This window comes from Xiphophorus couchianus, chromosome 18 (assembly GCF_001444195.1).
Source record: "Xiphophorus couchianus chromosome 18, X_couchianus-1.0, whole genome shotgun sequence".
Taxonomy (NCBI): domain Eukaryota; kingdom Metazoa; phylum Chordata; class Actinopteri; order Cyprinodontiformes; family Poeciliidae; genus Xiphophorus; species Xiphophorus couchianus.
In genome coordinates, this window is record NC_040245.1 from 5,760,542 (window position 1) to 5,779,269 (window position 18,728).

The following is an 18,728-nucleotide window of genomic DNA, read 5'->3' on the forward strand; positions in this document are numbered from 1 at the left end:
TCGGAGTGTGCCACAAGTGAAATTCGTAATAGACTTTAAACCGTGTTTGGGTTAAATTGGTTGTGGGAGGATTTAAAGACATTCAAATCCACTCAAATTTAAATAGGTCTCCATTGGCAATCATTGAGCTGTGAAAAGTTTATTTCCCTTTTCTTGGCTCAGAACAGTTTCGATGTTTCTCTTTGGCAAATATTGCTCCATGTTGATAGAGAGGAAACATGACACTTTAAAGACAAATTACCAGAGCTGCGATCTTTGTTTTTCTGGCAAAGATTATGTTGTAATTAAAAGTAGTCTTAGTAAAGGTGGTAAATGATTAGAACTCTCCTCCTTACTGCATTTTCTGACTTCTTCATCTTTGATTGTTGAGCTGAGTCTGAGAATGTGCAGAAGGATCAGCATATATTTGATAAGAGATTAACATAAAGTCATTTATCCCCTGTAAAATTCACATTAACACATTAATAACAGCTAAACTTTAACAGAATAGATTTAAATAATATTAATAGAAACTGTTGATTATACAGAAAATATAGAAAGCATACAAACTACTGGACTTGAATACTAGGAAATCCTGATCAAACCCTTTAGAGGCAGTAGAGGATTTGAGTAGAGCTTCTCCTTCCATCTGGGCCCTAAACCTACAGACAGAGATGAAATGGTTTAGATCAATTCATGTGTTGGAATGGCCCAGTCAAAATCCAGACCTAAATCCAATAGAAAATCTGTAGGAATACCTGAAAATTACTGTTTAGATGCTCTTCATTCAATCTGAGTTTGAACGAATCTGCAAAAATGGGGAAATAAATTGAGTTTTTGGTGGTGCAAGGCTTGTAGGCATATCCCAAAGAACTTGCATCTGTTATTGCAGCGAAATGCGATTCCACAAATTGATTCGGGACCTTTGAGAACCCTTTATGCTTTCCTTTTCCTTTCACTTCACAAATGTACTCAACTGTGTGTGGTTCTGTCACACGAAATCTACATATATAAAAAATAACATTGCTATTTTTGGTTTTATTGCAACAATATGTGAAGTTCAAATAGGTCTACAAGACTCTGCATGTACTCAGGAATGATTAGGTCTTATAATCCTTTGCTTGATCTCTTCCTGTTTATTTTGCTGTAACTGCACCTGTTTGTGAGCCTAAACAATGATGACACACATGCTTTTTGGAATCAGTCCATCAAACTGAATCCCAGTTCCAGATATCGTCCGAGGATTCAAATGAGCTCCATATGAACAATAAACCCCCCAAAATATCTTTGGCTGTATTCTATAAAGAGAATCCTGGATATTTTTTTTAAAAGATACAGTATATTATGCCGTAGATTTTCAGTTTCACACCATTATTCTTCTATGTAGCAAAGGGTTGAACTTTCTCATGCATACTGAGTAGGTCAGCCTTGGAAACGAATGTAAGACATAAATGGACTCTCTTTTTTTCTTCCACAGCGATAATCTACAGCTGGGTGTTTAATGAGTTCCCCTCATTTGTCGCCGAGGACAGTCGCCGCTTCATCTCCCAGGTCACAGGGAACCTGTACATCTCTAAAGTTCAGCCCTCAGATGTCGGAAGCTACATCTGTCTGGTGAAGAACGCGGAGACGAGCACCAGGGTTCTGAGCCCGCCGACTCCCCTGACACTGAAAACGGACGGTGAGGATTTTTAGCTCTTAAATGATATGCAGACTGTTGTTGAGTCTTCTCTTTGCTCGGCTGATCAGATTGCAGCGCTGGCTTTTCTGAAATCTATCTATTGGCTTCTGCCGCTGGATTGCTTTTGCTCCGATAAAAATCTGGGATGGATTTTACATCAAGATATTGCACTATATCATACCGTAATGTGTTTGGAGGAAGTTTTACACCGGAAGCCTCAAGGTGTTTTGAACAGGATCCACAATTTATGGAGATAGTGAGCAGTGCTCGAACGTTAGTGTTGGGGGGAGCCCGCTTTGCTCACAATGTGCTTTCGTGAAAATGGCCATTGGGGAAATCATTTCCCTGCATAAAATTATCTAAATCAATGGCCCTTGCCATGGATGGCGCTTTTGTCTTTTATTTTTGCTGCTCAGGAGCCAGGCTCCCGAACTGTTTGTTGGATTCTGGTGAGAATACCACCTGGAGGCATGTCACCTCTGACTTGACGCAAAGCAAAATGTCCGTTACATCAATCAGGTGCCTTTTGTTGTCAAAGTTTATACAAACCAGTGTGATTACACACCCAGTGAAGCTGTGAAATACCATTTGTATTCTGAATTCTTTCCCTAATGTTGCAGGAGGATTACATTCCTCCCAGCAAGTTTGTTGCTCTTAAATTGCATAAGTGTTTGAAGTTGCCCTGTGAGACATGCATAATGCCTTGCACACAACCATGCTAAATTAGTTTGTGTCTCTTGCTAAACGAAAAGCAAAATGCAGTCAGAGGGGCACGCGGTCAGCCTTCTATCAGCTCTTTATTGTAGAGGAATAAAAGATCTGTCTTTTTTTTCCATCAATGAGTGATGGGAAGGGAAATTAATTTGGCAGCATCAGTCACATACATTTGTGCAAAACGCCTATCACTTCATTTTTAATGGATCATTCATATGTAATGGATCATTTTTCTTTTTTTTATACGTTTGAAAAAACATTTGATCCCTTTGCAAACAGTATCCTGCACTACAGCTAGACACTCAAAGAAGTTGCATATAAATTTGACATTTTGCAAGCACTTGTATTTTTAATTAGATAACAGATTAATCTGTCTTAGTGAAAATAATGAACTTTTATTGAATATAAAAGCATTAAGCTTGCTTGCAGTTATGTTACGTAAAGTCTTCTTTAGGAATGAAACAGATTAAATCTGCCATTTTCTAACAATTAATGTTTATTACATGATTTTGTTGCTTTTGTGTATGTAGTGGTTGCAAATCCATGTAAAAAATATATTTCTATAATGCTTCATGTTTATGTATGTTTTATAAAAAAAATCACAATGTAACTTTTTTTATTCAGGAACTGCTATTTCTGTAAATTCATTCTTAGACTAGATGTTTATGCCCAGACGTCATAGTTTCCCAAAAGATCTAAAATAATCTATTCAGCTCATCAAATTCAGATAATAAAGTTCCGACCTGCTGATACTGAATTTAACCAGTGGTCATTTATCTTAAAGAAGTATAAATTACTATAATATTGTTTATGTTTATTCAGCATAGAAGGGCACTGTACTTCAATGCAGAAAATTATTTCTGCTAGACTTTTTCAAAATAAGCTGTTGTTTTATTTAAATCAGAAGCAAGGGGAGGATGACACTGTGTGTGAGAAAGTACAGTCAGTGTTACACAGCTCTGTTAAATGTGATTTCACAACTAAATTTTAAAAGAGGAAAATCAAAGTTTTAATTTTTAAACTTTACTGGCACTTTATATTAGAGATTAGCATGGTTAGAGGATCACCACAGTTAACATTACTACCACCAGCAGCATTTACTGCATACATCTGCCTATTTCTAATTAGCAAATGCTTGAGACTCTGCCTAACAAATCTTAGAGCAGCATATTTTAAAAGTTCAAACACCTAATATATCATGATATTCATTAAAATATACCGTCTATGTGCTGCTAAGCTAACATCTATGGTCTTTCTTATCTCCACTTTCGGGGGTACAGCACATCAGCTCAAAAAAGAAAGGGGAAAAAAAGAATAGCACACCTGAATTGGTCTGCTTGAAAATGGCAGTCAATGACATGTCAGGTAGCATTGCATGTCAACACTTTCTTACATTGTTTGCAAAGTGATCTTGTCTTTCCCTTATCACCTTTTCTCTTTTTTCTGCCAGAAAAGCACAAGTCATTTGAAAGTAATGGAGACGTCTTCTGTGCTTCTGAAGCCATCCATTCTTAAAAAAACACAAACATTTATGACCAAAAAAATATCAACAAAGAAGTATAAAGGTTCCAATTATAAGGTTTGAGGTTGTCTCAGTGGGTTACTCCCATGGATTCAGCCTTGAACTCTGTGCAGTTTCTACAACTCCTTAATGGCGATATTATTCCACCTACTGTATATGCCAATTACATTTTTACCCAAAGCCTGAGCTTTTAATGTAATAATGATCTCAAGAACTCTAGCAGACCTGGCAACAAAAGGCTAAAGATGCAGAATGGCTGTCATAGGGTGAAGTTAAAGCTTTCGTTTGAATTACTGTACATAGAAACTTGTGTGTGTATATGAAACAAACAGCAAAGGGGAGAGCTCCATCTTGAAACTAAAGAAATAATGCATGGAAGAGTACTCAGAAACATCACCATGATCTTGTCAGAGGCCACTAGAAAACTATTCAAAGGAACCAAAGGAAGAATTTATGCTTATGGAACCTTCTGAAGCAGTTTGCTGTAGTAGCTCTGATGGGCACACATCATTGAATAGATTATGAATTTATGGCTGTGCTGTTTACTGTAGCAGCTCTGACACTGTAATATCTACAAGTGCAAAACTCATTCAGATATTGAGAAGCTCAACTCAAACATGTACAGCCTGAGCTATTTTTGTGCTCGCTTTGAGAACTGCTTTCAAAACGATCACTCATTGAGGTTCTTATAAAATACAACAAAACACAGTAGAAAAGCACAACTGGATCTATGTTTTTCATAGTTTTGAAAGTTAAACTAACACCAATTCTGAAAAAGACCAAATAGACTAGACACAGTGTTAATTTACTGTATCTCTGCCAGATTTGGGTACAAAACTACAGTAACAGTTGTCTTGCTGGCAGGTTCTGTAAATTTATAAAGAGAACCATTTTATACTCAGACTGAAACGTTGCTTCATATCTGAAAATCTTAAAGCTTTCCAGAACTTTATCCCTGACCTGTCTGGTGTGTTTCTTAGTCTTCATGAATCTGTTACGGTGTTCTCAACGAAATCTCAGGAGCCTTTACAGACCAGCTGTATTTGTACTGAGATGAAATTAAGCCCAGTTAGACACGATTCTCAAAATAAATGACTTTTGGAAGCAGCTGGTTGCACTGGATTTTAATTACGAAGGTCAGGCTAAAGGGACGTGAATAAAAACAGCTTGACTTTTCAGATTTTTATTTGCATTTTAAAAAATCTTTTTCTTCCACTTCACAATACTACTTTGTATGGCTTAATTACATAAAATCTCCCTGAAAACCTTTTGAAGTTCAAGGTCATCTTAAAATGTGAAAAACTTCCATGTTTTTTCAAGGCACTGTAAAACAAGTAATCTGAAAGAAAGAAACAATCACGATACACCATGTTATGGGGTTCACTGCGGATTAAAGGATGAATGTAAGAATAAAATATAGTCTTATTGTGAGTCAGGCTCTGAATGAATCTCCCACCAATATGACCTAAGAGCATTTAAACAGCTCACATTCTTTTGTTGTGTTGAAAGCACTCCTGTAGATTAAAAAATATATACTATACTTCTAAATATACAGTTGCAATCGCCTCAAAGTAAAACGTGCGTTTTTATTTTTTTCTTTGGAAAAATAAAAGCACCTAAATAGTCTCTAGTCTTTTCACTGTTCAAAGTTAGAGTAGGTGACTTTTATTTTAAAAAATCAATATAAAATGATATATATAATGTATATATATTATTATATATATATATATTTTTTTATTTTTGTTAAAACTGTCCTGACAGTATGTAATATGAGACAGATAATCTGTGAAAAAATTAAGTTCCTCAGAATTTCTACCGCCATCTTGAGAAATACACAGCTCAGTCAGAGAGACCAATAAGAGCCAGGAGGAGGTTCTTAGTGCTGTCAATCAAGTTTGGGTACTCTCTGCTCACACCCTACCCTGTACTCTCTGATAGGCTACAGCTAGTTCCACCCAATGGTGCCTACAAAGAATGCGCTGGCTAGTTAGCATAGATCACTGTCAATGAACAAATTTTCTGTAATGGTATGTTGCTTCCCTGCCAGTTGCACATTTGCAGCATATACATGAGTTGATTGACAGTGCTGAGACCTTCCTTCTGATTGACCAAGAGTGGTGTGTTTCTGCAAATGGCAGTAAGATCGTAGGGAAGAATCAGAGGAGCTCAATTGTTTTCACTGATGATCTGTATCATGTTGTACGACAATCAATGTATAAAAGTTACCTAATGAAAATGTAATATTCCTAAATAGACTTGTTTGATATCTAGCATCTTCTTGTTGCTTTTGCCTGTTAGAAAATGTTGCATTTAAGTTCCTTTTATACCCCCAAGACTTTGCATTCTCAAATTAACGCAATCAAATCTCTGCACTTTTACCTCTGCTGTGCTGCAGGAATGTCTGACACTTTCGCTGTTTATGTCTTGTGATTCTTGGCAGTCTTCTGAATTGTGAATTTGAATGTAAAATCCAGCACACTGCACTGGCACATCATCCCAAATGTTATCAGGTTGTTTGCTACCCCCCTTCAGTCATTGGACTCTGACCAATTAGACTGTGCAATCTGTGCCTCAGTAAAAGTTGGTGATCAACACACGGCAGACACTTTACGCTGGATCTGTGTGTGATTCGCGTATTTTCAGCTCCAGCCCTGAGTGTCTTAATCAAAGCAAGCATCTGGGCACCGTTATCCACTACTAGAGGCCATTAATAGTGCTGCTGCCACCCGCCTCTGCCCATGGAAAAGGGGCTAAAGATGAACTTTTATTATACTTCACTGCTGAAATATCTTGTATAAATATCATATTTCAATGTAGTTTTAAAAAAAAAAACTACAAAAATATTCTTACATCTTTTGTCCTTAGAACATCTATCTTCCACCATTCTGATGACAGGCTTTTGTTGAAATCAACACAGATTTAGAGCTGTACTTATGTGATTCACCATGCAAAAGTGTTGGCATATGCTTTGTTTATTCTAAGATATTGCTTGCTTTTGTGTTATCTGTCTTTGAAATGGGGCATTGCATCTGTTCTTGCAGATATGTTCATCTGCTCTAAAGAGGCATTTTCTTTAAAAATGGTTTTCTTTTTTTGCGTGTTGAATTTTTATTGAAACAATGGACAGCAGCAACCAGAGATTATGGAAATTGATCCTGAATATTTACCGCACACGTACTAGAATGGACCCTGAATTAATGTTATGTTTTGCTTCCAGATAAATAGTACAGCTATTGGTTTGGCACTACGGTTGTTGCTACAAGACATTTTTTCTCTCTGTGCTGGCTGTAATATCAGAGAAACTTAATGTTTTCAGGATGGTGTCATCTCCATACAGGCACATTTTCTGTGTTCTGTGCAATCATTCATTATTGAAGTCTCCGAGGCATTGAAAATGATGTTGAAGAGTTTTTACGTTTTATGTCATAAATATGCAGCTATTCATAGCTAGCGCATCAATGGCAAAAGAATCTTGCTTTGTGTGTATCCTTAATGGTGTTTTAAAGTTTCTTTCCTGGAAATCTATTTAGAAAGATTGATGACTTACTGGGGCACTTAGAGATGCATATTCATTTGATTCCAATGGGACCATCTTGTGAATTTTACGTTTGGACAAAGAGTTAGCCAGTTACAGCAGACTAGGCTTTGCAAGAGATGGCAAACTCTCTCCAGCTTTTATTTTTCAAAAGACAATTCTAAATATGTCAAGGGATATTGCATTCCACCTGCCTGGAGCTCTGAAGAGACGGTGTAAAGTTTTCTTTTTGCCCCCACACTTGTGGTACACAACATAAAATTTGTAAAAGCTAATCTATAAAATATGTGAATTTTAGTTTTTTTTTTTTTTTCTGTAAATAGACCTTCAAAGAAGTACACAGAAACTACCTGAAAATACTACATGACAAGATGGATTGTGTGAAGGGACCTTCCCCAGCCTAATTATGATTTAATATTTGCAGAGTAGTCTGTTTGGAGATGTTTTTATGAATTTGTGACTCCAAAAGAGTCTGAAAGAAAATGCAGCCTGGGAAGCTGAAATATCTGGGTGCAATGCTATTGGCTGGCATTTGTAAACCAGATAATTCATTTATTTTTCTTGGCTTTGATTGGCTGTACCCCCATGAGCAAGGATAAGGAACAGTGGAAATGTTAGCTTCTGCGGAAGTGCTAAGACAGTTTCTACTCTGTGCATTAATGCACACTGAGATATATTTGGCTTTTGAACTATTTAATCAAGCATTTATTAGTTTTTATGGAACGACTCAAGTATTTACAGATTTGAGCTATTTAGGGCTGGATGTGGTCCTGATGTATACAGTTGACGCCAGTTAACTGTGTATATAATTTATGGATCACCCACAATATTCCTCAAAATACATAGATACGTTCGAAGTTTTTTGCAAAACAAATTATGTTTCTGGATTTATGCCATGAATAAAGACAATCCACAGACAATCTAATATCTAATACATACATTGTGCCAGTCAGAAGTTGGTTAGCAGTCATCATGAGGCTTTTAATGACCCATTTGAACAAGTCTTTTTACTGGGTCAAAATACAACACCAAACTTTAATATTTTGGAACAGTAACCATTTAATTAAATTCTACATGAGATTTGATCATTATTTATAACTATACTTCTGATTCACAGATTTACTTAAATGCAAAAACAGCACCCACATACAGTTTAAGTACATTGACACCAAAGCATGAAGGGTAATTTATCCTTCTCCTGTTTAAAGAACATTCTCAGATGTGCACAGCTTATGTCTGTCAGCCATCAAAATGAGTCACAAGACAAGTCGACACTTTCTCTGGTTGTACTTTAAGCTCAGTTTCACTATTTACTTATTTGAAACTTTGCTTTGGTTTTTATCGGTTTCAATATATTAAAAAAGCTATTAGAAAAGCACTAATTTGCAATAATCTAGCTTAATTTACTTTTGCGTTACTGTTTATTAAATAGCAACATGACAGCTACATTTCATTTGTTTGATGTTTGTCAAAAAAAATATTCCTTTTCGTGAGATCAGTTTGTGGCTCTTTTTCTATATCCAAAATGGAACTATAATATTAAAGAAAATAGTTAAAGTAATTCAGTTAAAGCAAATTTGCCAAGCTCTTGTTTCTACCACAGCTATGAAACTGATGCAGGTCCAGTTTTGAACCGTCTATGATTGTTTTGAATTAAATACTATACAGGGCAGTCTGGCTGTAAAAGATTTTGACATTAAATCAAATTAATTACTCAAATTAGTGTATTGTAAATGCATAATGTCTTTATCTTTAGTGTTTTTTATTCTTATCTATATCTCAAACTTCTACTTTAGGGTCGTCTAACCACAGAAGAACCTTTTTTCATTGTTATTATCTTGAGGGCTCAGTCTTATTACTTTTAAATTGGTTTGAAGGAAACTATAGCGTAACAGAAAAAATATAATTTTCCTATGATTAATAAATGAAACAGAAACCAAATTTATGGCCATGCTGCAAGAGGCGGGCCAAGAATGTTTTAGGGCACCCACTTTAAACTTTGTTTTTTACAGTTCTATCAAGGCCAACCACAGAGACTGAATATGATATTGAATATACTATAACCAGAGCTGGTGAAATATTGCAAATTCATTATATGTGAAGGGCTGCTTTGGAGCCATAAATGTTGGGAATGAGATTGAAATTGAAAAGTTCTTTGAGACAAATATCATAAAACTCTTTTTTTCCATACATATCGAGCCACAATTCAATAACGCTGTTCCTCTGCTGAATTCATTTTATTACATAAAAAATGTCACCTGCACGTAAAAATTGTAATTATGGTTTCTGAAATGTCATGTCAGTCATTTGTCTTACTGATCATATACTCCTTAATGCATGTGAAGCAGCACTCCCTGCAGTGTCATGATATGTTTTGAAACGTATTCCTGCAGGAAGTGGAGTCGCCAGTGGTTCACACTTGGACTGTTTTTGTTGAGATTCACACTTTTTGGGCAAAGAAAAGAGAAATGCTCATGTAATATTCATATTATAAACTCCCATTTAGCAAAAATGATAATAGTAATTAGATCCCAGATGACAGTGTTTGCCTTTGTTACTCTGCATTTGCTCAATGCCATCTGACACATCATCCCGGTAAATGGAAATAGATGGTCGGCTTAACATACAGATGAACAAACAAGTGTGTCCTCTAGCTATGACTTAGAGTGAAGGTGTTAGGCATTGCGGCACTTAGCAGGACTGATAACACACTATCACTTTTGTCCTTCACAATGTGTTTGCGAATTGTGGAGTGGATTACTAATTCTGGAGGACAATGGATCACTGTTCTGTTCCCTGTTGTCACTGGAGAATATTTGCTGGTACATCATCCTTCTTTGTCTTTTTTTGGGGCTTTTTGTTAGATTTTTTTTTTTTCTTTCTTTGTCCTGACAGATTTTGGGTTTCTCTGCCATTCCATTTTCAGCACATTCTGCAATATGCGGCCTGGCACCTGCTCTCTTTCTCAATGATTCCAACATTTTTAAATAATTAAAATTGTCACCACCTGCTGGTTTAGCAAGAAGGATTTCAGCAACCTCAGCAGCTCAATATTATCACATCCTATATTATATAGATTATTTTAGAGATATTATCCACAATGACATTTTAAAGATTTAGATTTTGATGATTGTGGCTCAGAGCTAATTGAAACCCAAATTTAAACTTCTTAGATAATTGGAGTATTGCAGTAGATCAATTAAAGTATTTATTTTAATAATAAATACTTTTCAGTATGGTGCCCATAACCTTAACTGTGGGAGCTTTTTTGAAAAGCCACAGAAGGAGAGTTGCTAAATAAGTGTGCCATTCACAGAGAGCTCTGTGGAAAATTCTGTGGATGGAAAAACTGTGGTAGAAAAAAAAAACTTCTTAAACAATATGGATGATTGCAACCTTCAGAGCAGAAGTGTCAAATTTATTTTCACATCAATATCATGATCAATATTGTCCTCAAAGAATCAGTTTTAGTAGAATGTATTGATAAAACTATCCATTAGCAAACTGTTAAATTATTAACAAATAGTTGTCTCTGTACTTCTTGAAATTAAATTGTATTTAAACATTTTTCACATTGATGTAATTTAGTAGCATAAGAACAAAAACTGCTTAAATAAATGTAATTAATCTATGAGTTTCAATTATTGCATTGAGTAAAATAACTTCACTTTTAATTTATATTTTAACCTGACATAGCTGTAAAACTAAGATTAAAATTGACTAAATGACATTAAATTGGCACTTCTTTATGCTGCTGGGTTGAAGTTTGGTTATTTTACATAAATTGTACCTGTTTGTTTTGCCAACAGGTACATAAAGATGACATAATTTACTATAAACGTGTAATTATGCTTACTCTTGAACATTTTGTAACTAAAAGTTGTATTCTTACATTCATTAGTAAGATGTTTTCAGATAGATTTGAGTTCCAGCTGCCTTTAAGTATGTTTGTTTCACAACTACTCCTTAAATAAGTTATGATTGGAATCCACTGTCACTGCTAAACAATGCTTGTACATTTCTTTATAGCAAACAGTGAAGAATGGAAGAGAATAACTGAAAGTGGAAGAAAAGATGATGCCTGTAGCTGTATCTGCTGGGTTCTAATGTCTCCAATTCTTCTTTCTTAACCTTTTCTAGGTGTCATGGGTGAATACGAGCCCAAAATTGAAGTGCACTTCCCCACATCTGTACTGGCTGCCAAAGGAGTGACTGTCAGGCTGGAGTGCTTTGCTCTGGGGAAGTAAGTAAGCACAGACAAAGTGCACAAAAATAGATAATTGTTTATTAATCACCAAGATGAGTGAACTGCAGCCTCTCATCACTAGAGCTGGGAGATCCTTTAGATAGCGCTGCCCTGTGCTCTTCTCTCCTCTTTTGTTAAATTTCATTATTCCATTATCTGGAAGGGAACGGAGGCATATCTTGACTGCAGGCGATATGTTAAGTGAGTGTTGAGAAGTGCAGCATCATGGCTCTGCTGTTAGATGGCATGTTAGTGCAGTAGCAGGGTGGCGGGGGGCCTGAATGGGGAATTTAGCCCTGGGGATCCGTGTGCTCTTATAATTGAGAGCCCTAATGTATCCATTTTTCCTGGTTGCTTTCGGGGTCTTTTGTAAAGAAAGCCAAGGTTATGTGGGTTTTGGGAAAAAAAAAAAAAAGAAATTGATAAAAGGCTTCTGTCAGAGAAGAGAAGACTCTTTTTATCCTTAGAGAATAAATCCACTCACACTAGGGGGGAGTTGCTGAGTGATTTACTATTTATTGCCTTTTTATATCAAAACATTATTAATTTGTCACTATTGTCTTAAAAAAACTGTCGTGATGTATAGAATACACACATGATGTGGTAACATTTTCAAATCAATTCCCATTACAACCACAAACATTTGATCTATAACAACGTTTTATTGGGATAAAAATAACACAACACAACATGGTTACACTTCTTTCTCAGTCAATATAGAAAGGACTTTTTATACAGCCTAATGTAACACTTGCGGTGCATTCACATCAGCCCTGACAGCTTTAATCGAACTCTAATTTTTCTATCTAGAAAGTCCGGTATGTTTAGGAAATTGTGAATATGCAATCAAACTCTGATGCAGATCAGAGTTCGAAGCGAACTCTGGTCCTCTTAAAAGCCTCTCAGTTCAGTTGTAGTGAATTCTGGTGCGGTTCAAATGCGTATATAAAAGCACTACAGCGCTGGGCATTCTGGGTAAATACAACCAAAACAAATGTGCAAGTTTAGCGCTAGCGGGAGAAATGGTTCATGGTCTTTTACCAAAGACAAAAGAGAAATCCTACAAATGCTAAAATCTGACCCCACTCCATTTTTGTTTACGTTTTGTGAAGAAGGAAGTTGTGCTCAGTATCTTCTTTATACATTTTTGTGTTGTTTCATGGTGTAGCACCACCAGAGGCGAGGGAGCGATCAGGTTTTTCACACATTTGACACAAACTGCACCAACAGACAAGTGTGGCCATTTTGGTTCCCATTTAAACCAACTCCACTATCAGGTGTGAAAACTCCTTCAGTATTTGGTTTAAAACAGACTTACAGACATCAGACTATTAGAGACGTACTAATGAAAAAGGATCACACTTTTGTCTAGTTGTCTTCGCAAAATAGCTCAAACTTTACCAGATTATATATAGAACTCAATAAGCTTCAAATAATGATAATTAACTGTTAGGGTAGAAAAAATGTCATAAAATGGCGTGAATTGTATCTGGGTTCTGTTTTAAGAGGTCATGGTAAGCATCCTGCTTATCAGAGACACACACATCTTATATGGGTCAAACACACTCACTTAAAGTGTAGGGAGCCCTAATCTCGGTGCATTTCTCAGAAAGTGTCCGCCTCACATGTCAGTAATTATCTGAAGTGATAACATAATTGTGTCAGTGGTTATCTGACAGGGGTAGAGACAGGGTTCCATATGTTCCAACCAATTGTCGTAATTTTTTTCACACATCACTGTATTGTATAAAACCGTGGGCTTGTGTAACCAAGAAAACTATTCCAGGATCAGAAAAAATGCTTAAATAAATTAGGAACAGGGAGAAACATTTTTGTTGTCCTCTTTCTTACAAAGTTTTTACATCTTTGCATAACTGTGGATGTTGACTGAAGCAGTCTAATACATGAATACATGTTGATGTAAACTACTCCAATGCAGCGCTGAGTGTATGTTTGTTGTTCTGCCGAGATGGAAACCCATCCCAGTCTAAAGTGTTTTGCATGGTGTAATCAGGGTTTTCTGCCACATGGTACGTTTTGCATTTGGCCCAAAAAATTATATTTGGTTTCACGTGACCCGAGCTCCTTCTTCCACATCTTTGCTGGGTAACTTTGACAAACCTTAAACTTATTAAGGGTTCCATAAAGGATTAATAGTTGTTATGTTGACCGTTCTGAATTCTAGTATGTCCTCCAGACTTACCACGGATCTCTTCAATGCTGCTCTGGTTAATCATCTTCTGGATTGTCTGTTGGGAAGGATAGTCATGTTTTGGTGGATTTGCATTTGCATCACAAATTTTCCATTTTTGAACAAACTAAATAAAATATGCTTTTCCACAACATACTCCTTACATCCCTTAGTGTGAATGAAGCCGTTTGTTCACTAATGCTCGTTAATGAACCCCTGTAGCTTTCACAGAACAGCTGTGTTGAAAATAAGATTAAATTGCACACATATAAACTCTTATTTTGTTTAAACATCTGAGTAAAGAGAACAGCGTATAAATGTATGCTACACTTTGATGACCATGTAAATGGACTCAATTTGACCATATATGAATAAGCAAGTGAATACATTTTTGTACTTTGAAAGCAAGAAATAAATGTATTCAGAGATTTGTGTTTATTTGGACAGATCAGACACACAAACCTTTTATCAAAGCAACTGAATTAAGTTTTCTTTGATACAGTTTGTATATCTTAAGTATAAAAAGCCTATAAATCACAGATGACCAAAAATCACATACTACGTAAATTTATTTAAATAAAAACCCTGAGTAAATATAAATTAATTATCAGTTTATTTTGTAAATAAACAGACTGAATTATAATCTCCCATCGCTTAGTGTTACTTATTAAGCTAAGCAGTGGTTTCTGACTTCCTGCTGAACAGCCAAACAGCTTCTGCTCCTGCCTGGTGCTTCCCTTATTGTAGTAATTTGTGTGCAATGGCTTTCAGTCTGACAGTGATCTAACGGAGTCCCCCTTGTACGCAGAGATGAATGATTCATCAATTCACCAAATTAAGACATGCCAGTCTTTATATAGTGCTGAAAATGAAGTTAAAATTGGTTTTGTACCACTGTTGATCAATATGTATGATGGCACTACTACCCTGCTAGGGCATGAAAGGCTCTTTGTTTATTACTGCCAAAGCTCCTTAATGATATTGCCTATTTGATATTTACCAGTGGCTGCGCCTTGGGAGGCCACTTTCAAGGGCAAAGAGAATGGGAGGAGGATTGAAGTAAAACAGCAGAGCAAAAACGATTCTTTTTTAACCTGAGAGTTTAGTGAACTCATGGCGTCAAAAGCTGCTTTTCTTTCAAAGTTGCTGGTATCATGAAGAAACTCTGGAGAACTGGGATAATTTGGGATTTTTTTCCTGATGGGAATGTGGCTACAGTATTAAATTCAAAATGGAAAAGCCTGAAAATTTCATCTTGAAATAGTTGGATAAAAACTAAGCAAAACTGAGTGTGGGAGCAGAATTTATCATGGCAAAAAGTCGAACATATAAATATTCAACTTTGCATTGATTTTTTAAAAGTTTTTAATTCACAACTATGTCTGCTTTTATTCTACCTGTGAGGTGCTACCATATCAAAATAATGTATTTTAAACTTTTTAACCGATCTTTAACGAGGATGTCAAGACTTGGTAAAGGGAGCCGTAGAATTGTGCATATAAAATTGCAGGTTACTCTTTGTATTCTTTGTCCAGACAATTCTCTACTACCAGAAACATCAAGTTATTTGTTTCTCTACCATCTCCACCTCTTCTCTTGTAATGGAAATAAAGTTTGACCTAACCGTGGCTCTCTTGAAATCTATAATCATATCTTTGGTTTTGTCTTAATTCAAGATTTATTTTCAAACTTTAACACATCATGCGTCATGTAAAGTATCGGTTAGCTGCTCATCTCTGTGTAAGAAACACAATTTCATTTCAAGAGAAATTTGTAACTTTTGTGTTACATGAACTGCTGATTTTCTTATGTCTAAATGTAATTAAACTATTGACACATCCATAATACACCTTAAGTTTACAGTGTGCATTATTTGTCCTCCACGATAAATAATGCAGGTAAACAGGTTTGACAAAAAAACTGGAAGTAAATTCAGGCTGAACATCAGGAACAATGCTACTTCCTTGACAATCAGACTATGCTCAGTTTCTGGTTTATACAGAAGCAACATGGTGACTTTATAGGATACACACTCAAAAAAGGACTGGCCTTATTGGCTTTACTGATAAATATTAGGCTTTTGTGGCTTTATGACTATAAAGCCACAAAAGAGAAGGCTGAAATAAAAATGTTGTTAAACTACATGGCTGACATGGCCTTGATAGCTTTCCATAGGAGGACTATGTAACTTTGGAGTGGTTATTCAGCCTGATAAATCGTAGTTAGTAAATGTAAATGTCATTTTTATATCCATAAATTAGATTTTGAAACAGACTAACCACCCTTATTCACAGAAAGATTATGTCTCCATGGTCTTCTAAAAGGAGTTTAAAAGTGAAATATTGTTGGCCGCCTTCGTTGTTAACACATACTGAAGTGTGAAGTTCATTGTGGTTCAAAAAGCCTTGTATATGTGAGGAGTTACACATTCAACCCACTCATATCCTCTTAAAGGATGATACATGGGATGTACTGGGTGCTTTTATCCAAATAGCCGTGGAGTAGTTGTTATACTTTTAGTTTCAGTGACCCCAGTGGGAATCAAGCTCTTAAATTCCTCCAGTTGCTGTCCTCTGTTGGGCGATACAGCACCACATTATCAGCAGCATCAGAGAGTGGCTCTTAACGCAACCCATTTTATACACTTTGTGCTGTGGTTAATGTTAATAACTTGATGTTTCTGGTAGTTGTTTGGGTTGATATCGCACAGGTAAAATGTGTATTTGTTTAATCACTTTACTCATTTCAGGATGGCTTAAACTTCCCCAAAGGGACCTGGATATTTGGAGCTTAGAAAATGAGCTAAATTGTAGGGTATTGTCTAGATTTTAATGGTGCGAAAGAATCTAATTCTCAATTATATTTTCGTCTTAGACTCCATTTTTAACCTTTTATTATGAAAGAAGTCCAGATGAGGGCAAAGCAATTGTGTGAAACGCTAATTAAGATGCAATCTACACAGCCCGCCTATAGGCACAGACCTAAATTGAAAACTCCAACACCTTACATACTCTCCGGTGTGTAACCCTTTCCCAGTGTCATGTATGCGAAGCTTGAACAGTTTGAATGAGCAGAAGGACCAGAGTTTTGGATTTTCTGCCAACAGCTTTAGTGGGTACTGACATGAAGGGTTTCTTGCTTTTAAAATGAGTGGGCCCATTTTCTCTCTGCGCCGCTCCCAGGGGCCGTGAGCTTGTACAGTCCCGGCACTCATTACTCAGCCTCCAAAGAGAAATCCTGCCTCGGACTCTCAAAGATTCACCGTTATGTTCCAACCCCTCAAGGTCTCTATAGATTTCCTCTGTTCTCGCGCTTGTTGAGAGTTTAGTCAGAGCAAAAGTCTCCAGGGTTGTCCATTAGGAAGTATAATTTGCGTCACTACTCAATCCTCAATTCCTGTATAGTGCTTAAATCTTCATTACACCAGACAGCTTTTGTTTAGTCAGACATACAGAACTCTAGTTTTACAACAGTCCAGTCCAAAATGAAAGTGAACTGTTGCTGTTACATAAAACTTTGTCTGAATTCTAATTCAAGGCCATGCCAGACAAGGGCAATTCACCGTCCTTGCAAAAAAGGTAAAAAACGTTTCCATCAAGACTAAATGATTGATGGATTCGGCGAAGGTTTTCCGTGTGGTGTCATGTTTCCATCTTTCAGGGACCTGTCAAATCCACTTGTCATACCTAAAATGACTGATACTGCACACATTATAGGGCTTTCTTCCTCCACATGTGGAAGTAATCTGTCATGTCAATCTACATGGACATTCTTGACCAAAAAAGAAAAGATGTATGTGGATTGTTTCAACACTAAACTTGTCACATTTGTATGGTATGTGCCCTTCAGTTAACTTTAAAAGATGTTAGGTTTGGGGTCAAATAATCAATGCTTGACATTGACAGTGCCTGAAAATGTATTTACCTCCTAGTTTGTTCACTTATATTTCCAGATCCTTGCACAATTGTTTATTTTTAAAAAATTCTAAAGGAAAAAGTTATTTAAATTAAACTTCCTGCGTTTCCCATGTTAACCACATTTTATTGGTTCAGTTTCAACAGGTCTTGTTACCTGTAGAATGAAGAAATCGCCTCAATAAATCGTGTCTGACAACATGAAGTATTCGAACAGATTTTACAAAGCAACATAGCCTGCCCCAATCTGAAGAACTTTAAGAATAAAAGACATAGTCACAAACATCCATCAGTTTGGAAAAGGTTACAAGGCATTGGAACTCCAGCAAACCTCTGTAAGAGCTATCAAGTAGAGAAAGGTGAATTCTCCCAGGAGTGGCCAGCCTACCAAATTTACTCGCACTTCAACAACTCCCAGACGGGGAAAGAACAAAGCAATATCTAAAACACTCAATGCCTTACTTGCCTCAGTAATGGTAGGTTTTTAAGATTTAATAATACTGGACACAAATACCCCCACAGGTGAAAGCAACTGCTGACCAAAGAGGTCATCTTACATTGGCAAAAAACAAAAATTAAATTCCGATGTTCCTACTGACAAAACAGTACGACTTTTTGCAAGGTGTGTTTCCTGTTAGGTTCGATGTAAAAATAACAGCATTTCATAAAAAGAACATCAACTGTGGCAGTGGTAGTTTTTTAGTTTAGTCTGAGGCTGTTAAACGACCACCATTTTCCTCTCTGACTAAAAATCCTGAAGGATAATCTTTTGGCAAACGTTTGTAAGCTTAACCTCACCTGTGAAGCAAAACCAGTGATCCAGAGTCCACCAAAATCAAAGTGCTGAAGCAGATCTTAAAAAGCATCCAATGGTGCTTGATTGCATTTCTGCACTGGAGAGAGGATGAAACTATACTGTCACTGCACTGCATAGCATTTATATTGT

The 18,728-nt window shown here is 36.4% G+C and overlaps 1 protein-coding gene across 2 annotated transcripts in view; it reads left to right on the forward strand.

Moving 5' to 3' along the window:
* Window positions 1-18,728, forward strand: part of cntn5 (contactin 5) — a 148,709-nt gene that overhangs the window by 80,036 nt on the left and 49,945 nt on the right. For both annotated transcript variants that reach the window (XM_027999310.1, XM_027999311.1), the window contains exons 7-8: window positions 1,457-1,660; window positions 11,572-11,674. In XM_027999310.1, coding sequence (XP_027855111.1) covers window positions 1,457-1,660; window positions 11,572-11,674 — 307 coding nt within the window. The remainder of the gene's footprint in view (window positions 1-1,456; window positions 1,661-11,571; window positions 11,675-18,728) is intronic.